This window comes from Helianthus annuus, chromosome 9, assembly GCF_002127325.2.
Source record: "Helianthus annuus cultivar XRQ/B chromosome 9, HanXRQr2.0-SUNRISE, whole genome shotgun sequence".
Classification (NCBI taxonomy): domain Eukaryota; kingdom Viridiplantae; phylum Streptophyta; class Magnoliopsida; order Asterales; family Asteraceae; genus Helianthus; species Helianthus annuus.
Window position 1 is genome coordinate 111,752,218 of NC_035441.2, and position 27,637 is coordinate 111,779,854.

At 36.1% G+C, this 27,637-nt stretch overlaps 4 protein-coding genes and 1 long non-coding RNA gene across 6 annotated transcripts; 4 read left to right on the plus strand and 1 right to left on the minus strand.

Annotated features, from left to right (window-relative positions):
- The first annotated feature begins 1,641 nt into the window (after positions 1-1,641).
- On the plus strand, positions 1,642-2,733 carry LOC118482054. The gene is made up of 2 exons (XR_004866969.1): positions 1,642-1,692; positions 2,496-2,733. It is a non-coding gene; the product is annotated as an uncharacterized LOC118482054 (long non-coding RNA).
- A 975-nt stretch (positions 2,734-3,708) lies between these two features.
- On the plus strand, positions 3,709-5,975 carry LOC110935813 (signal peptide peptidase-like 1). The gene is made up of 4 exons (XM_022178168.2): positions 3,709-3,867; positions 4,274-5,178; positions 5,264-5,464; positions 5,716-5,975. Exons 2-4 carry the CDS (start codon positions 4,381-4,383, stop codon positions 5,830-5,832), a joined length of 1,116 nt encoding a protein of 371 aa, XP_022033860.1. The 5' UTR covers positions 3,709-3,867; positions 4,274-4,380; the 3' UTR covers positions 5,833-5,975.
- A 1,988-nt stretch (positions 5,976-7,963) lies between these two features.
- Positions 7,964-14,665, plus strand: LOC110935814. The gene is made up of 10 exons (XM_022178169.2): positions 7,964-8,556; positions 9,179-9,262; positions 9,346-10,145; positions 10,661-10,749; positions 10,847-10,950; positions 11,038-11,134; positions 11,653-11,728; positions 11,813-11,927; positions 12,696-13,227; positions 13,971-14,665. The coding sequence occupies exons 1-10, from the start codon at positions 8,271-8,273 to the stop codon at positions 14,461-14,463; spliced, it is 2,676 nt and encodes an 891-aa protein (XP_022033861.1). The 5' UTR covers positions 7,964-8,270; the 3' UTR covers positions 14,464-14,665.
- A 2,083-nt stretch (positions 14,666-16,748) lies between these two features.
- On the minus strand, positions 16,749-18,127 carry LOC110935815 (60S ribosomal protein L36-2). Of its 2 annotated transcripts, none has more exons than XM_022178171.2 (4): positions 18,020-18,127; positions 17,413-17,517; positions 17,098-17,297; positions 16,749-16,987 (listed from the first exon to the last, which is right to left on the minus strand). In XM_022178171.2, the coding sequence occupies exons 2-4, from the start codon at positions 17,512-17,514 to the stop codon at positions 16,957-16,959; spliced, it is 333 nt and encodes a 110-aa protein (XP_022033863.1). In that variant the 5' UTR covers positions 17,515-17,517; positions 18,020-18,127; the 3' UTR covers positions 16,749-16,956. The 2 variants fall into 2 exon arrangements, with proteins under 2 accessions (XP_022033863.1, XP_022033864.1); XM_022178172.2 differs by having other exon boundaries at positions 17,413-17,522; positions 18,020-18,106.
- A 2,227-nt stretch (positions 18,128-20,354) lies between these two features.
- Positions 20,355-21,236, plus strand: LOC110932983. The gene is made up of 2 exons (XM_022176231.1): positions 20,355-20,750; positions 20,895-21,236. Exons 1-2 carry the CDS (start codon positions 20,355-20,357, stop codon positions 21,234-21,236), a joined length of 738 nt encoding a protein of 245 aa, XP_022031923.1.
- The last annotated feature ends 6,401 nt before the right edge of the window (positions 21,237-27,637 follow it).

The window sequence follows — 27,637 nt, forward strand, 5'->3', positions numbered from 1 at the left end:
TTGGAGGTAGTTGGGATGTCCATTTACCCTTGGTCGAATTTGCATATAACAATAGCTATCACGCGAGTATTAAAATGGCCCCGTATGAGCTATTATATGGCAGAAAATGTCGGACTCCGGTATGTTGGGGAGAAGTGGGTCCGCGGGGGCTAGCACCTGCCGATGTAATCCGAACTACAAATGCGAAAATCGACATAGTTCGGGCACACTTGAAAGCGGCTCAAGACCGGCAAAAGGCATATGCAGATAAAAGAAATAGGCCAATCGAATTTCAGGTTGGCGATATGGTTATGCTAAAAGTTTCCCCATGGAAGGGTATTATTAGATTCAGAAAAAGGGGAAAATTAAGCCCAAGATTTATTGGGCCATTTAGAGTCACTGAACGGGTTGGTAAAGTAGCATATCGTCTTGAATTACCCGAAGAGTTGAGTGGGATACATAACACATTCCACGTGTCACATCTTCGAAAATGTTTGGCTGATGAGACCGCTCATATCCACTACGATGATATCGAAGTGGATAACAGCCTCAACTATGCGGTAAGACCTATTGAGATTTTAGATCGTAAGGTGAAAATCCTAAGGAACAAAGAGATCAACCAAGTGAGGGTCAAATGGGAACACAAGAAAGGGGCGGATACCACATGGGAATCCGAAGAGGAGATGCAATATACCCTTTTTTATTCGGTACGTAATTCGGTTTCGGGGACGAAACCCTTTTTAAGGGGGGTGGACTTGTAACACCCCGAAAATAAAAACCCTTACCTTGAAATTTTAAAGAATTAATAAACAAGAAATTACTAACTAGGAACATAACCTAGTTAAGTTCAAGTCTTGAAATAATGCATGATATGCCTAAAACACATTAACTTAAGAACAAAACAAAGTTGGGGGACTAAACTTGACAAATTATAAAAGTTGGTTACTAATAGTAACAAAACCAAACCAAACACACCAAAATTGGTGTGTCTGGTCGATCAAGAGAAGAGGGGCGACAAGGGGGTTCTTCAAACCCTAGCTTCATACCAAAATCCTTTAAATTGAAGCCCCAAATCTGTCTCAAATCAAGTTCTAAACACAAATTAATCATCACCTCGCTGTAGGGATTAAAGGTATGTAAAATCTTGATATTTTGTCCATCTTGAATTCTAGGTTAAGTGTGAAAAGCAAGAAATTCAACTTGATTGTTGATGCATGGCTGCAATTAGAAGGGTTATGAGGTTTAGGATCAAACCCTAGATGATTTCTTGACACAACCTTGTATGATACTTGTAGGGTTACATAATCACCATTGTAGGTGAGTAGTGAACTTCAAGAAACTTGATAAATGCAGAATTTAAAACTCTTGTTCTAGCACAATCAGAAATTTGGAAGTGATTTCTGAAATGTTAGAATGATAAGATATGTGCAAAGTTGTTTAATTAAAGTGAAATTCGATGAAAATTACAAGATATGAACTTGGTAATGTTTGTAGGAAAATCTGACCCGTTAGGTGTTTGTTGAAATGCCTAAGTGAGGATTTAAATGTACAGATTTGGATAAAAACGCAGATTTGATAATGGTCCATAATGATGTGATTGTGGTCATAAAAAGAGTTCTAAACATGTTGTAAACTGAAATTTTTAGGCAAAGAGTCCGGATCGTCAAGCGGACAAGCCGAAAGGAATCCACGGGGAAAGGGTGTGCTCTAAAGGTACGAAACTATTGCTTCGTTACATCAAGGTTAACTATCGTTCTTATGTTATAGTGAAAAGCATGGTAAATAGGATAGAACATTGTGTCACGAAAGTGATTGTGCTTCTTAAACATGTAAACGGGTCAAAACAAGTGAAAAGCATGAAATCTTGCATATCCTTAATGGTGTGTAAATTTAGCACCCAAACGGGTCAAACAAGTTTTGGTAATAAGCACGAAACAAGACACAATTACATAATGCATGATTTACATGACGTGTAAGCCGTGTAGCTAACACCATAAGCAAATTAAGAAACTTTGCTCTTAAGATAGGAGTTAAAGTTTAGATATTTGATGCATGACAATAGCACAAACGACTAACTAAATGCCTTGTAATTTAGTTTGTAAGCTAATCCGTAGTCATGCCCTCATGAGAATAGTTGAGTATTATCATAAGTAAAATACAAGTATGGAGAAATTAGCCCAGTCGCTTAACAATTAATGTGAGATTAAGCTGTTTGACGCTCGAAAATAACCAGTAACACTGTATTTGAAACAAGGGGGTTTTTGTGCAGGGCACACCGTAAATTACGGTGGTACCGTAATTTACGGTGGCCAGTATACTGTTACGGTGGGAACCTACTGATTTACGGTAAGTTCCAAATTGTCCAGAAGCCACCGTAATTTACGGTGACACCGTAAATTACGGTGGAGCCCAGCTTGATGTGATTTCTATCTTAACCTCTCGAATAACGTGTTCGAATTTGGTTGAATACGTGGAATTTTAGAACCATAATGCTAATGCTTGTTTAAAACATTTAGTTTCAGGTACCCAAGAAAAAGGATGATGATCAAGCAATCGAGTCGAACCGAACACACATATTATAACGCTTCCACACTTGATATTTTGTTTTGTAACTATGTAAACACTCGTAGTTTTACCTTGAACATCGTTTAGTAGGTTAAACATGTGAATGTTGTAACTAGTTGGTTCTCAAATCTTGAAAGTTTTTGTAAAGTCTACTTTTGACATAAATTGTAAGTCTTGCATGTTGTTAAATCTGATATTATAAACTGGGTGTAACAAACAACAACAACAACAACAACAACAACAACAACAACAACAACAACAACAACAAGGGTAAATTACACTTTTCGGTCTTTATGTTTGTACCAGTTTGCAACGGATAGCCTTTAACTTCAATAATTACAGTCACAATCATTTATTTGCAAAACCTGTTACACTCTATGTCCTTTAGTACTAACCAGATTAAAATTTTCAGTTAAGTTTATTCACTTAAGGGTATTCTGGTCAATTCATGCTTTTATTTAAATGTTTAATAAATAAAACAAAAAAATGCATATACACACATTACCTTCCCCAATTTCCTAACCCTAAAACCCTAACTACCACATCTTGCCACCACCACCTCATCTTGCTGCCACCACCACATCTTGCCACCACCACCTCATCTTGCTGCCACCACCACATCCTGCAACCACCATCATCTTCCCCATTGAGGTTTTTCCCCAATCGTATATTTAGTTTCGACTCTTATTTTCCCGCCTTAACTCAACACCTCAAAATAATCCCTAATTCTGAAGAGCTTCTTCAACAATGGCGGATTACCGGTCACCGCGAGTAGAAACCATCAACACAAGTTCAATGAAGAGGAAGAAGAAGCGAAAACTTCCTGATTCGGAGAAAAAACATGAGGAAAAGGCTTCCAAATCATCTCGTAACATTCAATTTAATGATTCTGTAAACAACCCACTCGAAGAAAAAGACACAATGAATTGACCAGAATACCCTTAAGTGAATAAATTTAACTGGAAATTTTAATCTGGTTAGTGCTAAAGGTCGTAGAGTGTAACGAGTTTTGCAAATACTGTAAAGGATTTTGACTGCAATTATTAAAGTTAAAGAATATCCGTTGTAATCCGGTACAAATATAAATAAAGGACGAAAAATGTAATTTACCTAACAATAATGTGTTAATACCAAACACTAATGAAAAACGCGTTTATCCCTCTTCCTCGATCAAAACATGTGCAACAAAGAAAGATAAATATCTGAAAAAAGAGCAAAACAAAAACCTTGTAGACGGGGAGACATTGCTTTCGGTGCACACACACTTCTTCTCCCCCTTTGCTTCCGTGCACCGACTCAATTTCAACTCCTGCATCTTCAATCGTAAGTCTTCTTTACCAATTCCTTCAGATTCACACTAATTCCCCAATTTCCGATCCTCAATTTTACAAATTCATGATCGCCCTAGGTTTCTTCCTATATCTGTTTACTTTTACTTGTAATTCATCCAGTTTTTATGTCAATTTCACATTTATACCCATTGATTCTACATTTGCATCGAGTTTTACTGTAACAGTCCTTGAATTATGAGCCCTAGATGTTAATTTTATTCACCAGTTGCTTGTAATTTTATTAGGAATCTAAAATCTGTTTATATATATATATATATAGACACACACACATACATAATATCAGAAAGTAGTACTAGTTATATGATTGATCTGCTAAAACATAGATTTTTTTAATTTATTTTTTATTTATTTATTTATTTATTTTTTTTTAATTTCAGGGATATTGGTTGATGATTTTTACTTTCTAGCAGCTAATCTGTGTGAGTGTACATGCTCACTGACCAAATTAGGTCTGATAGTTGTGGTTTAGTGTTTTTAAATCAAAATGGAGCCTTTATGGAAGCTTGTGTTTCTTATGGAGCCGGCTCCAGTTACGCTTATTTTAACTGCCATTGCTGTCACATTTGGGTCGGCTTTCCGGGCGTTAAACTATGGAAAAGAAATGGAAAAAAACCGTGACTTATCTGAAGCATCGATCACGTTGGACCGATCGCAAGCACTCATGATACCAGTTATGAGCTCGTTAAGTCTGCTGACAATGTTCTACTTGTTCTCTTCGGTCTCACAATTGCTCACTGGTTTCACCGCAATCGCCTCGGTGTCATCTCTGTATTTTGTGTTCTCACCTTATATAGTGCATGTGAAGTCGCAGTTTGGGCTTTCTGACCCGTTTGTGTCTCGTTGCTGCTCCAAATCTTTTACTCGAATACAAGCGCTTTTATTGTTTCTTTGCTTCAGTACAGTTGCAGCGTGGCTCGTTTCCGGGCATTGGATATTGAACAACTTGTTGGGGATTTCACTTTGTTTTGCGTTTGTGAGCCACGTTCGTCTTCCAAACATTAAAGTTTGCGCGATGCTGCTTATCTGCTTATTTGCGTATGATATATTCTGGGTGTTTTATTCAGAATGGTTTTTTGGTGCGAATGTTATGGTTGCAGTTGCAACACAACAAGCTTCTAACCCTGTTCATACAGTGGCTAACTCTTTAAGTCTTCCGGGATTGCAATTAATTACCAAAAAGCTCGAATTGCCTGTTAAGATTGTATTTCCAAGAAACTTATTAGGTGGCATTGTACCGGGAAATGCTGCTAGTGACTTCATGATGCTTGGTCTTGGTGATATGGTAAATATATGTCTGAACTTTGCACGCGACGCAACTAATAATAGTAAATATGGTAAATATGTTATTAAGTTGTTTGTTTTTGTAGGCTATTCCTTCCATGCTTCTGGCGTTAGTTCTCTGCTTTGACCACAGAAAAGTCAAAGAGGCTGCAAACCCGCTGGATATATCTCCACAAAAGGGGTATAAATACATATGGTATGCTACGTGTGGATATGCTGTTGGATTGGTAGCTGCATTAGCAGCTGGAATTCTTACTCATTCTCCGCAGCCAGCACTTCTATATCTGGTATGTTTCTGTTAACGCCATTGCACTTGTTTTGTCCCTTTAGCGATTAAACATAATGATTGAAATTGCGAATAATTGTCACCTATCTAAATAATTAACCAAATCAAGAAAGTGATTTGCATCAATTTGGTTAAATATACTTTTGTGGGTCGATATTGAGATGCTTCGTTTAAGCTAATTGGTTCAAGTTAGGTTGCGGTTGGTTAGAGTGGTTTGACTTTTATTGTCTGGTCAACATTTGATTGGTGTAGGTGCCATCGACACTTGGACCGATAGTTGTGATCTCCTGGGCACGAAAGGAGCTAAAGGAGTTATGGGAAGGATCGACACCGAATGTTACAGAGAAAACACATTTGACAGAAGTTTAAGCCATGGAACATGTAAATGGACTTTGGATAAGTTAAGAATGATGTTGCTACTTTGGAAATAACATTTTGTTTAATATTATATTATTATGACTTCGAATCATTTCTGCGGATAAAATGAGAAATGACCCCTATTTCAGATTTTATCATCTACAAGCACAAGGGCACTTGCTATCTACAATTTTTATGATTTTAATTGGGAGTTGAATGTCATTTTAGTCCCTGTGGTTTGGGTCATTTTGTCAATTCAGTCCAAAGGTTTCATTTGTCACCTGTGGGTCCAAAAAGGTTTCACCGTTGCCATTTTAGTCCACTGGGTTAACTTCATTCGTTTTTTCTGTTAATGAGAAGGGCAATTCGGTTATTTTATATGTATATACGTATACTATAGATTTTTTTGGGAACTAAAATATATGTTGTTACTAAAACATAAATGATGTGTTATGCTGACAAAATAACTAAGAAAGAAATCCTTAAAAGTCTTACTCTTTTTGGAAGTTTTTTAGAAAAATAATAGTCATCTAAAAGGAACTTAAATATTAATGCTTTTTTAGTATAAAATAACTTTATGAGTGTGGCAAATAATTGACGTTAATTGTTATAATATTAGAAATAATAATTTTATATTATAGTTTTGTTTTTTTCATAGTAAATGATCCCCTCAAGATAAAATGAGAGTTGTCATAACACCACAAACATTATTCTGTTGTTCTTATGGGTACCACTCAACTTTTTCGGGTGAGCTTTCAGAGTTAATATCTTTATAAGTTTATACTTCATTTCTTTGGCCCATAAATTGACGCAGGAATACAAGATGCGACAATTAAAGTTCAAACTTATAACAAAATATGCAAATATGCAATAGCTTGTACCAACAAGCAAATTTTGTACATCATAAATTCATAATGATTAAAACAAAAGATTCAACTTATTACCATAAATTCCTCAATATTAAAGTAAAAAAAACATTATTAAAACAAGCCCACGTTAGACACATTTTATAAATTAAATTTCCTAGTACCAGGCTTGAATATACAAATCTATACTATATAATAAAAGAAACCAATAGAGGGACACATGTCATTCATTGGAGCCATCTAATTTTTCTCTCTTAATTAATTTTAGATAATATAATATTAATATTAATTAAAAGATGATTATAAAATTAAATTTAATATAAATTTAAATAATCGGATAGGAGATAATATAATATTTTGAAATATTTATTAGATTTCAAAATTATTTATCCTGAAATTAAAAAAAGAGGTACACTAAATATAAATTAATATATGTAAATGATTTATTTATTTTATTAAACTAAAGTAGTTAAGGGTAGAACTTATTTCAAAAATGTTTATAAAGGGTAAACAAAAATATTAATCAATGTTTATTGGTTCTATACTTTTATTTTCGTGTTCAACTCTCAACTCAAATACGGTATTCACTATGTTTACATGGCATTTATAAGAACCATCACCGCAATCACCCCATCCATCATATATCGAGTATATTCGTTCGTTTTTTCAAAGATATAACTTTTTATTAGATTCATTCAATAAAAGAGGTTTTTTAAAGATATAATATTTTTATTATTTACTATACAAAATTGTATTTATGCAACTCGTGTAATACAACGGGTTTTTAAAAATATAACTTTTTTTTATTATTGGTTATATAAAATTAGATTTATTCAATCTGTATAATATACAGGGTTTATAAAGATATAATAAGATATAACTTTTTATTGATTGATATATAAAATTACATGTGCTCAACCCATACAATACATGAGGTTCTTAAAAATGTAACTTTTCATTATTTAATATATAAAATTAAATTTACTCAACCCGTACAATATATGGGGTTCTTAAAGATATAACTTTTTTATTATTTAATATATAAAATTACTTTTATTCAACCCATGTAATAAACGAGGTTTTAAAAGATATATTGTTTTATTATTTGGTATATAAAATTACATTTATTTAACCCGTGTAATAAACAAGGTTTTTAAAGATATATATTTTTTTAATTATTTGATATATAAAATTACATTTATTCAGCCCGTGTATTACACGGGGTTCTAACCTAGTATATCATATATTTGAACCATAGGACATGAAAGATTATCTTTTTGGGAACAACAACTTTCTTGTATTAAGTTATACATGAAAGCTTATCTAAAAATAAATTTAACTAATTACAACAAGCCCCAAAAAACCAAAAAAAAAAAAAAAAATCTAAGTAGGTGGGGAAATATACTTAATACTATTTCGATAAGGTAATTAACAACCAAAAAGCAGTAGGTACCCTTGTGTGGGTCTATCATCTTTCTCCCCAAATCACTGTAATAAAAACCACAAACCCTAAAACACACACAAAACCCTAATTTCCCACTCACAAACCCCAAATTCCAAAATTCATTTCTGCAATTCAACACCATGAGTGCTCTGATCACCACAAGGTCTCCGACATCTTATCAACTCCGATTATCCGGCGTGAATTGCCGGAAATACCCTTCGCCGTCGGTGTTTTTACGGATGCATGTTCACAAGCTAGAGTATCAAATTCATTGCTTTTCTGGTTCTGTTGATAATACGAATGCGATTAAACGTCGACGTAGAGGTTTTGATTGTTCTGTTAAAGCTTTTTCTGGGTGGTCTGGTGAGGATGATAATGGTGCTGAGGTTTTGAATGAAAATTCGGAGAAAAAAAGGTGGTCTGGAGGTATGTTTGGTGTTTTTTTAGGATTTGTGATGAATTTGTTTAATGATTTGATTCATAAGAAGTGTTGTGTTTGACTGTTTGATGCTACTAGTTTTGTTGCTTATAGAACTGTTGTATAGTGTTTTTGTTTTTAGGAGAGGCGGGTTAAGAGGACTCGAAATAGTGTCATTTGGGTATCCATGGATTAAGGGTGTGCACGGGATAGTTCGGTTTGGTTTTAAGCCTCCACCGAAACCGAAATGTTTGTTTTGTGTTGTCTTAACTACTCGATTTTCGGTTGGTTAATCGGTTGACAGAAATACAGAAAACAAACTGTTGATTTTTGGTTCGGTTTGGTTATACTTGGTGGTTAGATCGGTTAATTCGGTTTTCTGTTCACCCTAGTGTGGAAGAGAGAGGGAGCCGGAGGAGGGGTGTCTAGTGGAGAGGAGAGAGAAGAAGGGTTTGTGAGAGGGGAGGAGAGAGAGGGTATTCATGAGGTCGTGTTCGCGCTTTCGTTCCGCATCCGACCTGGGCCTTTATCGGCCTCTGCCGACTGCTTACACATGAAATTAGATCCTTTATATGCAACCTTTTTCGTATTTACCTGTTTATTAATAACGCTCCTGTAGCTTACTTTCAGGCATAGTGGGAGCTGCAGTAGCAGGGGTTGTTCTCGTCGGTGGACTCGCCTTCGCAACTTTATCTATAAATAGACGTGCGTCTGGTAAGTATGTTCTAGTTTTCTGTTATAAATTTTCTAATGCTTTCTCAAAATTCGTAATGGTCTAAACTAAAAACGATTTTCAGGGCCAAAAAAGAACATGGAAACTTTGACGAAACATCAGGAAGAGTCATTGACCTCTGATCAGAATGATAATGTTGAAGATGAAGGAACCGAGACAAAAAACGATAACTATGTTTCCAACGAAAAAGAAAATGAAATTACGAATGATAATGAACCCGACCATAGTACCGCCATCGAAGGCAGCGATGTGACGGACAACGTTTCTGTACAACAGGAGTTACAAGAGGAGTTACCTGAACACAAATCCAATGTTGATGATGATCCGGTTGATGCATCAAGCATTGTGAATCACGAGGACAATCTTGTTGATGAGAACCTTGAATCGAGTAATAATATATTAGAAGATGTGCCGGCAGATGTCAAAGTTGCAGATTCCGTGGTCACAGACGTAAACTCGATAAATCCTGATACGGGTTCCGACGAGGTAGATACTGTAATAAGCGGCTCAGATCTATCCAGCTCATCACCACCCTCGGTTAATATACAGAGTGAGCAGGTGAATGTGATATTGGAGCCTACTAGCTCAAAAAACGAAGATTTTGACAATAAAGAAACACAAGTGTTCTCAGGGGAGTCATTAACGTATACATATGAAAATGAAAAAAATGATATTGATTTTAATAAAGAAATTAAAGAAACGTTTTTTGAGTCGGTGGATCTCGGAAAGATTTCTTCTACCGCAAGCATTCCAGCTCCGTCTGTACTTTCGCCTGCTCTGCAAGCCCTCCCTGGGAAGGTGTTAGTTCCTGCGGTTGTTGATCAAGTTCAGGGGCAAGCATTAGCAGCATTGCAAGTATTAAAGGTTTGTTTGGCAAATCATATATATATATATATATATATATATATATATATATATATATATATATATATATATACATAGGGAGAGGATCATGAGAAAGCTCTTTCTTAGTGAGAAAACTCTATCAAACGATTGATATTTATGTTGAATTTTTTTTTCCAAGGGTTTAGTTTTTAGGGTTTAGGGTTCAATTTTTAGAGGTGAGGGTTTAGCGTTAGCATTAGTTTTTAGCTTTTAGGGTTTAGCTATTGTAGGGAGTAGGGTTTAGGGTTTAGTAATGGTCAGATAGAGTTTTCCTACAAAGAGGACTTTTTTTTCGATTTTTTTTTTTGTATTTAAAAATGTTAGATTTACAGCCACAAAATATTTAAAAATGGTGTGTTTTAAGTATTTTTTGGGAGTTTTTTAGTTTTCTCATGAAGAGGAGTTTTCTCAGGATCCATCCCCGATATATATATGTTCTTATTATTAAATTTGTAAAGAATGAAATTAATATAAGCAAGTATGGTTGATGTTAGGTTATTGAAGGTGATGTTCAGCCCGGTGACTTGTGCTCACGCCGTGAATATGCTCGATGGTTGGTTTCTGCCAGCAGTGCTCTTTCTAGGTACATATTATTCATTAAGTGTGTAGTATAAGCTTGAGTTTATTTTTGTTTAAATATGCATTAAGGTTACATTTTTTTATAAATGTTGTATGTATAGAAATACTATATCCAAAGTGTACCCTGCAATGTATATCGAGAATGTTACTGAACTTGCATTTGATGATATCACACCTGAAGATCCTGATTTCTCTTCCATTCAAGGTACATACTGAATTCTAAACATTCTTGATTCAATATTAGTGTTATATAATTTTATAATATTAAATTAATGAAACATTGGATATTCAGGCTTGGCAGAAGCTGGACTCATTGCCAGTAAGCTCTCTCAACGTGACATGAACATTTCAAATCAAGACGATAGCTCTCTGCATTTTTATCCCGAAAGGTACAGATTTTCAGTTTTATTATTAGAGTAAAATGCCATTTTCGTCCCTGAGGTTTGGCCAGTTTTGTGACTTTCGTCCAAAGGTTTGTCTTTCCACATCTGGGTCTAAAAGGTTTGAAATCTTGCCATTTTCATCCGGCTTGTTAACTCCATTCATTTTTCTCCGTTCAGTCAGGGGCATTTTCGTCTTTTTACCTACTTTGTTATGAATACTTGTACATTATGCTAAATGCTTGTACATAAAGTGAAAAAGACCAAATTGCCCTTTAAGTTAACAAAAAAGACGAAAATACCCCTGGCTTAACGGAGAAAAATGGATGGAGTTAACGAGCCGGATGAAAATGGCAAAATTTCAAACCTTTTGGATCCAGATGCGGAAAAAACAAACCTTTGGACGCAAGTCGCAAAACTGGCCAAACCTCAAGGACGAAAATGGCATTTTAGTCTTATTATTGTGTTCCGTTTCTTGGGCCTTTTTTTAACCTCACATGTTTTACTCTTTTTCAAAATTTTTGCAGCCCTTTATCTCGACAGGATCTTGTGAGCTGGAAAATGTCCCTGGAAAAAAGACTGCTTCCTGTAGCTGACAGAACGGTAATATGACTTTAAAACTGAATAATCTTTCTCTAAGTTTATCATATAAATGTTTTAACCTAAAAACATTATACCAACGTGCAGATCCTTCAGCAACTTTCTGGTTTCATAGACACTGACAAGATCAATCCAGATGCTTGGCCTGCACTCATAGCAGATTTATCAGCAGGCGAAAATGGAATCGTAAGCCTTGCTTTTGGTGAGTTTTCGTTTCGGGCCGTTTACGTATAAGTTATGATTGGGTCCATTTGGTTCTGTTATATCACAAACGGGTGTGGGTTAAAAGTCATTTTAGGTACATTTTTTATGCATACAACTTGAATCTTCATTAATGATTTTTATTGCTATTGTCGCAATCTTGTGTTGTACTCATAATTATGGTGTTGATAATTTATAAAAAAAACATTAGAGTAAAATGCCATTTTGTCCCCGAGGTTTGGCCAGTTTTGCAACTTTCGTCCAAAGGTTTGTTTTTTCGCATCCGGATCCAAATAGCTTGAAATCTTACCATTTTCATCCAGTTCGTTAACTCCATCTATTTTTCTTCGTTAAGTCAGGGATATTTCCATCTTTTTTGTTAACTTAAAAGGGAATTTGGTTTTTGAATACTTGTACATTAAGTGAAAAAGACCGAATTGCCCTTTAAGTTAACAAAAAAGCCTAAAATACCCCTGATTGACGGAGAAAAATGGATGGAGTTAACGAGCCGGATGAAAATGTCAAGATTTCAAACTTTTTGGATCCAAATGCGAAAAAGCAAACCTTTGGACGAAAGTCACAAAACTGGCCAAACCTCAGGGACGAAAATGGCATTTTACTCAAAAATATAGAATGGACAAATTATTTATGGGTCAATACTGAAATGTTACCATATTAAACCCATAACTATTATCCAATCCATCTGACTGATCCATCTTGTCACATTAAACTTGATTGAAAAAAATGAAAAATGACTTTAATTCTGCAGGTTACACGAGACTATTTCAGCCCGATAAACCTGTGACAAAAGCACAAGCTGCTATTGCGCTTGCAACGGGTGAAGCTTCCGATATAGTCAGTGAAGAACTTGCGCGCATAGAAGCAGAATCAATGGCTGAAAAAGCTGTTGCTGCGCATACCGCTCTTGTTGATCAAGTACAAAAAGACATCAACACGTATTACGAAAACGACCTTCAACTAGAAAGGGAAAAAATAACTGCTTTAGAGAAACTAGCTGAAGAAACACGGCAGGAATTGGACCGGTTAAAAGCCGAACAAGAGGAACAAAACGTTAGAATAATGAAAGAACGAGCGGCTGTTGATTCGCAAATGGAAATGCTTTCGAAGTTGAGGCGTGAAGCAGAGGAAGAATTGCAGGGAATTATGAGTAATAAAGTGGAAATATCGTATGAAAAAGAAAGAATAAATAAACTTAGGACGGATGCGGAAATCGAGAATCAGGAGATTGTACGGTTACAATATGAATTAGAAGTCGAGAGGAAAGCTTTAGCAATGGCCAGGTATGCTCCGTTCTCTTGACCCGTTAATAATTTGGTTGATTGATGTTGTGTTTGATCTCTAATGCACAACTACCACAAGGACTATCTGTGTAATTAACTCTAAAAAAATATAAAACTCATTATATTTGTAAAAGAATATTATTATAAAATATCCTACATAAAAATATATAATTAGATTCCTAAAATTAATATACATATCGTGAGGTAATTGTATGTATATTAATTTTAGGAATATAATTATTAAATATTTTTATGTAGCATATTTTATAATATATTTCTTTTTACAAATATAATGAGTTTTATATTTTTTTGAGTTAATTACACCGATAGTGTTTATTGAAAGTAACATCTTTAAGTACTAACAGAAAAATATACAAGGGTGTTTTAGTCATTTGACACCGATTTAACAGAAAAACTAACGGCAGTTGGCCTTAATACTCATAAGTTACAAAATTGAAACCATGAACCTGTTATAAAAAAATAAGTTAGTACTCAAAGGTGTTACTTTGAGTAAACCACAAGGACTATCTGTGTAATTTACTCTAAAAACACGTGTTTTTTAGAACAAAAGTAAATTTTGAGTCATTTTGTCACACTAATTAAAATAAAAATCAGAATTTTAGACAAAAAGTGCATTGGTCTCCCTCGCAAAAGTTACACTTTTTTTACCCAAACATGTGATTGACCCGTCAATAGTCTGCTATCGATAAATGACATGATCTTTTTTTTGACTTCTTGTATAGATCTTGGGCAGAAGATGAGGCCAAAAGAGCAAGAGAGCAAGCGAAAGTTCTAGAAGATGCTAGAAGCCAATGGGAGAGTCAGGGCCTTAAGGTAATTGTGGACAAAGATCTTCGTGACGAGTCAATGACTGAGTCAACATGGGTCAATGCTCAGAAAACGTTTTCAGTTGAAGAGACCGAGACCCGAGCAGAAACACTGGTTGACCAACTAAAGTCAATGGCAGCCAATGTTAAGGGAAAATCTAAACAGATCATTAATATGGTGATCGAAAAGGTACAACTTTTTATATCCCAATTGAAAGAACTGTGTTCAAAGACTGTGAACCATGTGGGTGCGGTCAAAGATGGGGTTGTGTTGAAAGTCAACGGGTCAATGCAAGATTTGCAGCAGAGTACGGCTGGGTTGAGTTTGGCTGCTAAAGATGGTGTGAAGCGAGTTGTCGGTGATTGCAGAGAAGGAGTTGAGAAACTCTCACAGAAGTTCAAGACATGAGTATGGTTTTTTTTTTCTTTTTGTAATTTTGTAAACCTGACTTATATTCGCCCGTTTTCGAGATTGAATAATAATGGGTTTGGAGATGGTTGCAAATTGTATTTTATGGAGTACCTGTTGTTGGTACAAAATGTGGGAATAAACTTATAGCGTTAAGATTTGAGGCTAACTCTTCATTCATAGTGAAGTATCTTTTTGTTCCTGTGTCATGTTCAGAAAGATGTTTGTTTGGATAATTATTTGATTTATAAATGATTAAATGGTATCTTAATAGCTGTAAACAATTGTTTTCTTTTGGTCGTGGCTAATATATAATAACAAAGTGAATTACTAAATTATTTGAAAGATTGCTAAATTTTAGTAATTTCAAGTTTCACTTATTGGTCTTAATTAATTTCAACTAAGAAAAGCTATTGGCCTTAATTAATTTCAACTAAGAAAATATTTAAAGAGATTCCTAATTTTTAAGCTATTCTATCTATCTATATATATTTGTTCTTAACTTCATAAAGATATGAGTACATGTACTAACTTTTAAATATCAAGTTTAACATAACTTTTAAATCCATACAAATATTAATAATACTTGTCTAAATTTTATAATCAGTTAGTTGTAATCAAATCAACAAATTGTAAACATATATTTATAATAATTGGAGTTAAATGCCATTTTAGTCCCCGTGGTTTGGGTCATTTTACCAGTGTAGTCTAAAGGTTCCATTTTTTTGTCCGTGGGTCCAAAAAGGTTTCACCGTTGCCATTTTACTCTACTGGGTTAACTTCATCAATTTTTCTGTTAACGAGAAGGGCAATTCGGTCATTTTATATGGCCGAATTGCTCTTCTAGTTAATATAATTACATAAAAAATGACCGAATTGTCATTCTCGTTAACAGAAAAATGGATAAAGTTAACCCAATGAACTAAAATGGCAACGGTGAAACCTTTTTGGACCCACATGCGAAAAATGAAACCTTTGGACTAAACTGACAAAATGACCCAAACCAGAGGGACTAAAATGACATTCATTTTTCGCGTGTGGGTCTAAAAAGGTTTCACCATTGCCATTTTAGTCCACTTGGTTAACTTCATCCATTTTTCTGTTAACAAGAAAGGCAATTCAGTCATTTTATATGTAATTCTATCACTTTCTGCCCAAATGTTGTATGATATTACACATGATTTACATTATATTGTGTCACTCTGATAACTTTCTTGGTATTGCTGACTTCTTATTTCTATGTTCTTTGACTTGGTGTGTTGGTATGATGTTCGTTTTGGAGTCGAGGGTCTCTCTGGAAGCAGTCTCTCTATCCCTAGGGATAGAGGCAAGGTCTGTCTACATCCCACCCTCCCCAGACCTTATAAGTAGCTTTGCTATTTGTGAGATTTACTGGGTATGGTTGTTGTTGTTGTTGGTTGTTACAGTATGTAGTGTTACAAGTAAATAGATAAAACCTATTGGTTGTTACAGTTTCGTCTTTCAATAAGTTTGGTCGTTGAATATTAAACTCAATACATAGTTCTTGAGAGTTTAACTCAATTAAAAATTTATATATATAATTAATTAACATTTTGTTTTAATAATTATCTTATTTTATAAATATTTTATCTTTTCTATAAGTATAATTTTTCTTTTCTTTTATTTATTTACTTTATTATGATTTAAAGCTAGCTCTTAACCATAAGAAAGGAAGCATAACTTTAATTAAAAACCCATACCCATTCAACTGAACTTCATCTTTTTAATTCTCTTCACAAATAGAATAACCAGCATAATGCACCACAGTATCCTGCGCTTCTTATCTTCTCTTCCACGCTCAACAAATTTGAATGGTCAATCAGGTCCAGTGTAAAATTTTATGCGGGCGCTAGGGATTTTCACTGATGCGTAACCAAAAAAAATTAAGATGGACGGCTGCCCCTGTTCACTTAAGAGCAGTCAATCATAACTATACTAAGACTGCTAGAATTCTTCCTCGACCCATTGTGGGGGCTGCAATCAGTTTTGGTGGGTTTCCTAGCCGCACAGAAACCAAGTATGTATTGATGATCCTGGTAGTTCAGTGTCATCAAAATTTTCTGAAACGGAACGTTGGCGTTCCACGCCAAGACACCGGGAAGCAGAGAGAAGCAGGAGAGGAAGGAACATGGATAGAGCTTTTAGCTTTTATGAGATTTGTGGGTTATATATATAGCTACTAATATGTGTAGTTATCAAATTCAATCTCAAATGATTATGAATTGATAGGTAAAACTCTCCAACAAATGAACCAAGCTTCAATACAAACCAAAGTAATAGGTTCACTCATCAAACAAATACCATAAGCACTTAAGTCGTATAAAAAAGATAATTTTTAGAAAAAGAACAAGTAGATAAATCCCAATTCTGAAAAAAGGGCCGCAAAATATAAGACAAACTACAACTAGCTTAAGTTCAATCCTTGATAAAATAAGTTATACAGATGTTACCAAAATTTAGAAAACAAAGACCTCACTTCTTCTTTTCTGCACCTCCACCAGCTCTGCAAATCATTTTCGTAAAATTTAATGTCATTTCCAACTACTAAGAATCCAACTTGCGACAACTAAGCACGAAACAATGTATCATGTAGACAGATTTAAGAAAAAATACCTCATCTTGCGGAGAACGCTGGACATCTCCTCTCTCTTCTTCTTTGCCCTCTTGTGGGTGCCCAACTTTCTCTTAGCCACCTTCAATGCCCGCTTGTCCTTTCCAACCTTCAACAGCTCAGTAATCCTCTTCTCATATGGCGCAAATCCAGCTACTTCACGGATCAAACTCCTCACAAAATGAACCCTTTTGCTTGTTTTCTATGGAAGAAAAAGTAACAATCTTTAGTTTTGCATTCTTAATTCTTACAATCAAAAGAACTTCATATATCATTTAAGTAAATAGAAAAAAAAAATGATGGAAAATAGAACTTACGCCTTTCCTGTCAGATGGACGAGGGGCCAACTCCTTCTTGGTGACAACATGGCCCTTGTTCAATCCAACAAAGAGGCCTGTGTTAGGCTGCTTGGGCGCCATCTCCTGTTCTTACACATATAACACTCTGTTTGTGAGTTTCACATCCATTGCTCTAATTTATTTATTTACCTTAATAATATACATAAACATGTTTTTCCAGTTAGCTTAAAATGTAAATATCTACAAGGCTGGAAGCTTTTATCAATTATTAAAATAAACACAAGTTTGAATCATCAGCTTGGTATAAAACCCACATCAAGAATAAATTAATCAAGTTTTTATCAATCATTGAGAATATTGTGCATAAGCTATTTCTAACAAAACCAAATACACAAATACCACATGTCTGAGATACACAAATCCTTCTCTAAGATTGGATTGGCCTTACAGGTTAAAGAATGTAATCCAGATAACAATACAGGTGGTTACATACAATCAATTAATCAAATTAGGTCTTTACAAAATAATCAGAATTGAACATATAGAAGCTCCAATTCTAGAATTTGCGAATTATATTGATCAGAATGCAAACAAACAGAGAATTAGTAATGAGAATGAAGCATACCTTCCTTGGCGTAAATCTGGATCGGCTGTACGGTTGAGGAACGTGAGACGATTAGGGTTTAGGTTTTGGGCTCTCTTTTATACTGAGGATCGCTTCGGACATTGGGCTTTCAGTTTAGTTAGTATTAGTACACTGCATGGGCTACCCAGCCCGGCCCATTTACAATAATAAAAAAAGTAACTGAAATATATAGTTTTAAAGATACGAACCGGTACCGAAAATACATCCGGTTTGGTAAATTTGATACCGGTATCCAATACCAGCTCATTCCTTAGTGATGTTACTATTCATTCAATTCTATTTTTATTACTATATATTCATTCAATTTTGTTTACTATTCATTCAATTCTGTTTTTAATATATAGGTAAATTTCATAGATTATTTATTTCAGTTTATATTATTTCATTCATGGACGGAACCACAGAAGAGTCTGAGGGTCTCTTAGCAGCTAAACTTTGTGTTAACTTGTATGTCTAACAGAGATTTTTTTTTTTTTTTTTTTTTTGAGTAAATTACAAGTTGTGTCCTTTATGTTTACATCAAATTTCAGACGCTGTCTTTTTGGCCAAAAGTTGACAGGCGTTGTCCTTTACCTTTCAAATTCTTGCACGTTATGTCCTTTAAGCCAAACCCAGTTAGATTTTTTAGTTAAGTTTGGTCATGTGCCATGCACACGAGGGCATTCTTGTCATTTTACCTTCCCAGGGGTTAATTTGTAAACATTCATTATTGAGGGACTGTATATACAAATCTGAAAAATAAAATAAATATCTAAACTCTTTCTCAATTCCTATATCAAAATTTATATCAAATTTTCCATATAATTCAGTAGATTCGCATTATAACACTCAAATTAAATTGATTCCCAAATCAACAGTCGGGAGAGTAAGCCAGAAGTTGCGGCTAACGCTGTTGTGTCGTGCCGCCATCGTCATTTTGCCGCTGTTGCCGGAATCCGGCTTCCATCTTTCCAGCATCTATCTCTCTCTAATTGTGCATATGGTTGTATGTGTTAACAAAAGAGGTGGTTTTGTAGGTGTAGAAATTGGATTATGGTGACTATTGATGTAATAGGTTGGGGACAAAAGATTGAAAATCAAGAGAGATGATGGAGGCAGAGAGTTTGGGACCTGGGTAACAGATCTCGAATGGTTTTTTTTAAGGGACAATGTGCAGACAATGATTTAGAGATCCCGGGTCACAGCCGAGGTGTTATGTTCTTTTGATTGATGCAGCTTGCTGCCATCCATGACTTAACCATCTTCATTTCTATTTTGTGTTAGTGTGGCTGTGGGAGAAAGATGCTAATCTGTGAGAAGAGAGAAGAAAGAGAGAGAGAGAGGGGGGGGGGAAGAGAGGAGACAGAACCGTTGAAGAGAGAGTGGAAAGAGAGGATACTAAATGTTTGTTTTTTTACACATAGTCCCTAAAATTTAAATATTTGCACAATAGTCCCTATAATAGTGAAAAGACAAATGTACCCTTACATGCAAGTCACATAACTAGATTTAACCAAAAAATCTAACTGGGTTTGGCCTAAAGGACATAACGTGCAAGATTTTGAAAGGTAAAGGACAGCGCCTGTCAACTTTTGGCCAAAAGGACAACGCCTGCAATTTGGTGTAAACATAAAGGACAAAACTTGTAATTTACTCTTTTTTTTCTTTTTTGTAGTTTCACTGTTAAAATATATATCGAAGAATGTGCAGAAAAATAGCAGCTACGACCGACACCGACCTATATCTGCTTAGTTGCTCCTCTCATTCTAAATGATCACTCCACCTTTTCTTCTATAAGGGTATACGAAGTGGTCGGTAAAGGGGTGCGGCAAAGTGGGTTTGCCGAGCGGGAACACCGCCGCCAACCCCTTTATCGATCGGTAATCTTTAATGAGCGGTGAACATTTACCGAGCGAGGAAGGTGGGAATTTTTCGCTGTTCGTGCAATCTCAACGGCTATATAGCCGTTTACAATTAAAAAAAATAATAATAATTTCACCTTTATAAAACAAACCAAATTTACTTTCATTTTCACCAAACACACCAAATTCACTTTTATTCACTGCCATTTTATAAACACACCTCATCTTTTCAATTTTTTTCAAACAAATGGAAGGCTCAAACAAAGGTGAAGGGAAGAAAAAAAATGTAGGGTCCGGTTTGAAGGCGAGGGCTCAAGATAAACGCGGTGGTTCGGGTGGTTCTAGTGTGCCGTTTCATCCTCAACTTGGCTTTGCTCATCAAACCCAACCTCCATTTTTTTAACCAAACCATGCAACCGAATTTCGGTTACGATAGCCAACCCCACCAAAATTGGTTGCTACACGGTCCGACAATGGTTCGACCCGGTGTTTATGAATACCCCTTAGACGCCCAAAACTCTTTTGACCCGTTTGCTTTTCAAACCCCACGCTCACAATTACCGAGAGACATACAAGATGACTCCGAAGAAGAATTCGTGCCCGATACCCAAGAGCAACATAATGATGAGGATGAAGATGTTGTCGTACAAGAAAAACCCGTGAACCAAAATGAAGCCGCAAAGGAAAGAAGAGGAAAAGCGAAACGGGAAAATTGGACGTCTAATCAAGAAGAGGCGTTGGCAAAGGCTTATGTTCATTGCACTTTGAACAAAAGAAAAGGCAATCAACAAAAGTCAGATGGTTTTTGGAACCAAGTTCTTAAGCATTTCAATCAAACGGTTGGAGGAAGCAACCAAAACCACCATCAAGTTTGATCGAAATGGATGGCGATGCAAACAAAGTTGAACACATTCAACGGTTTTTATCATCAAGAAGTAAACTTTATTATTTATATACCGGTTATTTTTTTAATGAAGTATGTGGATTAATTTGTTGTTAATTTATTATTTTAGGATCGTTTACGTCCTAGCGGGTGTGACGATGCTTTTGTAATGAAGCAAGCACTTAAGGATTACAAAAACAAAGAAAAACATGACTTTCATCATGTTGCGGCGTGGGAGGTCGTTAGAACAAATCAAAAGTGGTCGCCGGTACCGTTGTTGGGTGAAGAAAGCTCCGGCTCGAGTAAAAAAAGAAGGCCGTCGGATTCGGGAAATCATAAAGCGGATACACCTAATGCCGAAGTCTCAAGCGGTCTTCCCGACATGAACGAGGATCCCTCGCCAAGACGACAAAAGAGAAAGGAGAAACAGGACAAAGGACAGTTTCAACAAACGAAGATCCAAGAGATATAACCGGAAGATTCGAAGAATACAAGGCCATGAAGAAAGAGTTGATGGATATTAAAAGGTTACGAGAAGAAAAATACATGACGTTGGCGGATGAGCAACGAGAGGCGTTGCGACAAACTATGTTCGACAAGGACTTGGAGAAGTTTAACCGGCCTCACGACAATGTTCACCCTTCGATGTTGGAAATCACACTCGCTAGAAAACGCGAGATCGCAAAAAAATATGGTTGGCCTTGTAATTTTTACTTTTTTTGTTGTTGCGTTGTTTTATTATTAATTTTTTTAACTTAGATTTTAATGTAATGCTTTTTTTATCTATAAAAGTTTGATGTTATTTGTTTTATCTTAAATTAAAAAAAAATAGTTTACCTATTCCAAAGTGTTTAACCACCGCCAACGTTTTTGAGGAATAGGTAAACAAAATAGGTAAACTGACGTGGCACTGTTTGATTGGTCGATTTGAAAGTTTACCTATTGAAAGTGTTTAACAACTCCTTATACCCTAATATTTATTACTATAATGGTACACTACACTTTTTTTCTTTTATTTTTGTACCAGATTATGGTGGATGCACTTTAACTTTTGAAATTACACAATCATCATTTGTCTATTAAATACATAACATCATATGTCTGTTAGCATTAACCTGGACTATTTTAAACATTAAGTCTTGTCACGTGTACCTCTTGTGAGTGCAATACAGTCATTTTACCCCATGTCTCCCTCCACACCCCCCCCCCTTCTAAACCCCTTCATAACCCTCATCTCCCATTCGAAATTAGGACTCCAAACTTTCATCAGCTCTACAACACAATTAGGACTCGAATCAGAAACCTAAATTAGGGCTTGAGTCGATTGCTGGGAATACCGTTTTCTACGAATGTGGTAAACATGCAATTATCCTCACCTCATGGACAAGTAGGAACCAGGTCGTCATTTTTATGCATGTCCTGACCAGGTAAATTGTTCCCGATCTAATTGTTTGAAATAGAATCGTGTTATTGTGGGGTTTGTGTTTAAATTAGGGGTCAACATGTCGATTCATATAATGAATTGATCATACAAGTTGTTATGGTTGTGTGAACATCATCCCCGGTCTACCATTATCTAAGAACCAACTAGGGGATGCAAATAACAAACTTAAAGACAAGGTTAATGAGATTAAATCTGAAGCAATGAAACTGAAAAGGATGTTGATTCTTAGTTGGACAGGGTTCATGCTTGTCACACCCCGATTTCCACGTGTCACCGGTGGGCCCGGTGTGGGGTACAGTGACGTAGTTGGCATCGTCATAGACAATCAACACAATATAATAATGCACAGCGGAAGCAGAATAGATACATTTCAACTTTTAAATAAATTGCAATAATAAATATCACAGTAGTTGAAACGGATCCACAGGCGGATCAAATACAAATAAGATAAAATATTGTTCAACAGATATTTGTCGTCCGAGCTTGCGAGACTATAGTGGACGCTCTTAGGAAACAGCCAGCCTATTTTCGTATAGTACCTGCACTTAACCTTTTGGGAAAAATACGTCAGTTTACACTGGTAAATACAAATCGACTGACTCATTTTGAAAATGATTGAAAATTGATTTAAATGCACAAGGCATAAATATTTTTATTAACTTGGGATAATTATATAATATAAACTTGTGAACGATTTACATGCACTCGTATCTTTGGTGGCCCGGGATCTGCTGTCCGGGCTAAGAATTAAATGACACACCACATTAAAGAGTTATACACGACGAGTGTACGCCTACACCCCGTGCTCTGGTCGTGGCCATCTCGTAAGATAATGCCAAGGATATCCGGGACACGGTCAATAACCCCCCAAAGCCTAAAGTAAGACAAGATTGTTTAAACGAGTCGCACAAGCTATTCAAGACTGTACACCCATAAGGTGCAGGACTTGTGCGCCCGATCAAGCGGTATTTTAAATACCGTACCCCAAGCCCGTATAGGGAAAATAAGTCAAAATGTATTTACCTGAGCAAGTATGTAACACAAACGGTAAGTGTGGTAGCTTTTACTGGGCCTCCTAATCTGGAACAAAGGTTTATAATTAACCTATTAGATTCCTAACGGGTCCTTTATTTAAGCTTAAGCTTTGACCGGTTAGTTTAAGGATGATTCGGTTTACGCACGATTAAGCGAAAGACCGGATAGAATGTGATTTAGACCCGACAAGTTCGAATACTTGTATAATATGGGTATACTAAATACATTCTGGATTTTGAAATAAAAATGATATCGTTTGACCCGTTTCGGTCAATTTACGCAAACTAGTTACGTAAACCGAACCGAACGCGAAAAGGGCGTTACGGGTAGCCAAAGGAATCAAATGCAAGTTTCCTGATATAATATGCTTTAAATATGATATAATATCAGTAAGTTATGTTCTATATTGCCCGGAATAATTTTAAACTCAATTTATGCCTTAGAAGGGCATTTTGGTCTTTTTAAAAGATAATAAAAGAGTAAAATTAGAAATCTGAGTTTCGGGTCTGGTTCATACAGTAAATATACTTAATATAACATATTATATCAGTAGGGTATGGCCCATATATCAAATTTATCATTTAAAACCAAACTATGCACCGTAGGGGTATTTTAGTAAATTCACAAGGGCTAAAAATGCCAAAACTGGAAATCTGAGATCATATACTTATACTTAATGTTATTATATGAAAATATGCTAATTACATCAGTAGGTATGAGTCTTATATGTTTAAAACAAGTATAACGCTTACTATGCGCTTAAAACGCTAAATATGCGATTTAGAGCCGTTTCCGGGTTTATATATGGAAGCTGAGATTTTTATATTTCCAGAAGGCTCAAAATAATTTATTTAACATTTGAAATCAGTAGAAAAAGGTTTCGGGTCAAAAGGATGTGTAAAACTCATTTTATGGCTTAAACGGTCAAAACCGACATAACCCGAAATAACTAGGCGATCTAGGATCCGTTCAGCCAAAAATTAATTAAAAATCATCAAAACTCCCAGAATATTATAATACATCAGTTGGTAAAAAGTTTTGCATCAAAACGTGGCCAGAAACGGGTTCTACGCGAAAAGGGCCGTTTATGTAAATTTATAATATAGTTTTACGCTAATGGCCATAACTCACAATCTGGACCACCAACTGATCCGAAATTTTCGGTGCAAGTTTATATATTAGAAATAAAGATTTCTACTCTTTCACTTTTCCAAAAATCACGTTTTATATCAAAAAGGGCAAAATAGTCAACTTTATGCATAAATCGGAAACATGCATTCGAATCGGCTAAGCCTAGACTTAATCAACAAAAATTCCAGAAAGTGTTACCAAAATAAAAATGGTCAAAAATACTCTCCAATACAGATCTCAAACATGCATGTACGAATCCGAATCGATAGTCTACGAATTAGTCGTTTTATAGGACTTTCGGCTCCGATTCGTATTTATACTATAGATTGTCGAGTTGATGATGATAAAACACATTCTTATATGTATTACAAGTTATTTATGATGATCAATCAGATTGCATGTCTAATATATTAACATTCAAGCTTATTTTTGCAAAAATCACTTCTGTTGACTTTTTAGAAACATGTTTGACTCGACAATTAGCATGCATATAGTGGGATTCAGATAGTACCCTTTAGAGGGTTTGTTTCCCACATAAATACCAACATATATCAGGTTTCAATTCGAGAAATGACTGAAAGAAATCCGTTTAATCAGTAAGTCAAAGCTTATGAACAAACAGTTTGACTTTTAGCAATAATCAAAGCAAGAACGGATTATAGAACGAATTGGAAGCTTACAAAGGTCCTATAGGTGCTTAGTGAACACTAGGATCGGCCTTGATGATCAGATTAGCTCCAGGGAGTCTTGAGAACTTTTGCAAGTCTTGAGAGTTCTTGTTCACAATTGTAAATGCCCAAGAATTTGATGAAACAACTGATTTAAAGCTGGAAATTCAGGGTTACTGTTTGCCTAGCCATGCATGGCATTTGATTGGAGCAAAAGGAGGCGAGAACCAGCTGTTTACCACTTAAATTCGGACCCAAATCAACCCAGTTCGCTATTTCTGTCGCTGGCAGCCCCATGCGGCCCGCTTGGGTCAGACCAGGCGGGTCGCCTGACCCCTGATCTGCCAAACTTGATTCCAGTTTGGCAGCTTTAGTCCCTGAACTTGCGCGCGATGTTTCGACTTCATATCTTGACCCGTAAACCCCCAAACTTGGTTTCTAAGAACCTTAGGACTTTTACCAACATGGAAATGTCCTCGGAAAATTTTGCGCTCAACCGAAAAGCCCTGAAATTCGACGTTGACGCTTTTAGTCCTTCAAGTACGGTTTTGGCCATAACTTTCTCATACGTTGACGAAACTTCACGAAATTTTAACCACATATTCTAGTGAGTATATTTTAGCTTCTCAAAGCTTCGGGTCTGCCAAAAGTTCACTCAGAGGTATAACTTTAACATGTTGACACTTTTGGCCCCTATAGTTTGCAATACTTCACTTTTGTGCAATTTCCGTGTCGTATGATCCATGAACCATCCGTTTAAGGTTATAAACATTATGTAGGGTTATCATAGAGCCTATTTATCCATTGTTGACACTTTGGACCCTTACGTTCCATAGTTTTCACTGTTTGTCACTTTTAGTCCCTCTAAAGTATATTTTCACATGCCGGAACCTTATGACACGTGTCAAGACATTATTGGACGAAATTTTTCGAGGTGTTACATCCTCACCCCCTTAAAAGAAATCTCGCCCTCGAGATTTATTGAAACAAATGGGGATATTTTTCTTGCATCGTGGATTCCACTTCCCACGTGTATTCGGGACCTCTATGGGCATCCCATTTGACCTTAACAATAGGCACGTGCTTCCTTCGAAGCTTTTTCACCTGTCGATCCTCAATCGACAAAGGTCTTTCAACAAATTTTAGACTTTCGTCTATGTGTATATCTGTATGCGGTATAACCAGTGAATCGTCAGCGAAACACTTCTTCAAATTACAGATGTGGAACACATTATGAATAGCGCTAAGTTTCTCAGGCAAGTTTAACTTGTAAGCGACTGACCCGACACGTTCGATAATCTCGAAAGGTCCTATATATCTCGGGCTCAGCTTGCCTTTCTTTCCAAATCGCATTACACCCTTCCAGGGCGATACTTTAAGCAATACTTTTTCGCCTACATCGAAGTGAAAGTCTTTGCGCTTAGGATCCGCATAACTTTTCTGCCTATCCCTGGCAGCTTTCAAACGATCGCGTATCTGCACGATCTTGTCTGTCGTCTCAAAGACAATGTCTGGTCCAGACAACTGGACATCCCCAACTTCTGCCCAACAAATGGGCGATCTACACTTCCTACCGTATAGGGCCTCAAAAGGCGCAGCCTTTATGCTGGAATGGTAGCTATTGTTGTAGGAGAATTCAATCAGTGGTAGGTTCTTATCCCAACTACCACCCAAATCGATCGCACATGCGCGAAGCATGTCTTCCAGAGTTTGAATAGTACGCTCACTCTGACCATCAGTCTGAGGATGATAAGCCGTACTAAAATTCAAACGAGTGCCCAACGATTGTTGGAAACTCTTCCAAAAATGTGACGTATATCTAGTATCTCTATCGGAGATAATAGATATAGGTATACCATGTAACGCTACAATCTTATCAACGTATAATTGTGCTAACATATCTGAGCTATACGTCTCCTTGATGGGTAGGAAATGAGCTGACTTAGTCAGTCTATCTACTATGACCCATATGGTATCATTTCCCTTTTTCGTCTTCGGCAACTTGGTGATAAAATCCATTGTCACCATTTCCCACTTCCATTTGGGAATTTCAGGTTGTTGAAGCAAACCTGACGGCTTCTGATGCTCGGCCTTGACTTGCGCACAAGTCAAGCATTTAGCTACATGCTCAGCTACTGACTTTTTCAAACCAATCCACCAGTAGTTTGTTTTCAAATCCTGGTACATCTTATCAGCTCCAGGATGAACGGAGTATTTAGAGCTGTGGGCTTCCTGGAGGATAACATCCCGAAGTCCTCCATAAACTGGAACCCATATTCGTCCGTTTAGTCGTAGCATTCCATCTTTGTCGTGGGATAACTGCTCCTCAGTTACTCCCAACTTTTCTGCAGGATAGTTAACTTCCAGCACAGCTTCCTTCTGTGCAGCTAACACCCTTTCATTCAGATTATTCCTTATCTCAATGCGCTTGGCATTGATTCTGATCGGTTTAACCCTTTCTTTTCTGCTTAAGGCGTTGGCAACCACATTTGCCTTGCCTGGATGGTATCTTATCTCGCAGTCATAATCATTGAGAGTTTCCATCCATCGCCTTTGACGCATGTTCAATTCCTTCTGATTGAACAGATGCTGAAG

Bases quoted from the DNA above. Each gene is read 5' to 3' on its own strand.
- LOC110935813 (XM_022178168.2), top strand. From the start codon at position 4,381: ATGGAGCCTTTATGGAAGCTTGTGTTTCTTATGGAGCCGGCTCCAGTT. The intron at 5,179-5,263 runs GTAAATATATGT...TTGTTTTTGTAG, and splicing joins TGCTTGGTCTTGGTGATATG to GCTATTCCTTCCATGCTTCT. The intron at 5,465-5,715 runs GTATGTTTCTGT...TGATTGGTGTAG, and splicing joins AGCCAGCACTTCTATATCTG to GTGCCATCGACACTTGGACC.
- LOC110935814 (XM_022178169.2), top strand. From the start codon at position 8,271: ATGAGTGCTCTGATCACCACAAGGTCTCCGACATCTTATCAACTCCGA. The intron at 11,135-11,652 runs GTACAGATTTTC...AAATTTTTGCAG, and splicing joins CTGCATTTTTATCCCGAAAG to CCCTTTATCTCGACAGGATC. The intron at 13,228-13,970 runs GTATGCTCCGTT...CTTCTTGTATAG, and splicing joins AAAGCTTTAGCAATGGCCAG to ATCTTGGGCAGAAGATGAGG.
- LOC110935815 (XM_022178171.2), bottom strand. From the start codon at position 17,514: ATGGCGCCCAAGCAGCCTAACACAGGCCTCTTTGTTGGATTGAACAAG. The intron at 17,298-17,412 runs GTAAGTTCTATT...TTTCTTCCATAG, and splicing joins GTCCATCTGACAGGAAAGGC to AAAACAAGCAAAAGGGTTCA. The intron at 16,988-17,097 runs GTATTTTTTCTT...AATGATTTGCAG, and splicing joins AGCGTTCTCCGCAAGATGAG to AGCTGGTGGAGGTGCAGAAA.
- LOC110932983 (XM_022176231.1), top strand. From the start codon at position 20,355: ATGGTTCGACCCGGTGTTTATGAATACCCCTTAGACGCCCAAAACTCT. The intron at 20,751-20,894 runs GTTTGATCGAAA...TTATTATTTTAG, and splicing joins GCAACCAAAACCACCATCAA to GATCGTTTACGTCCTAGCGG.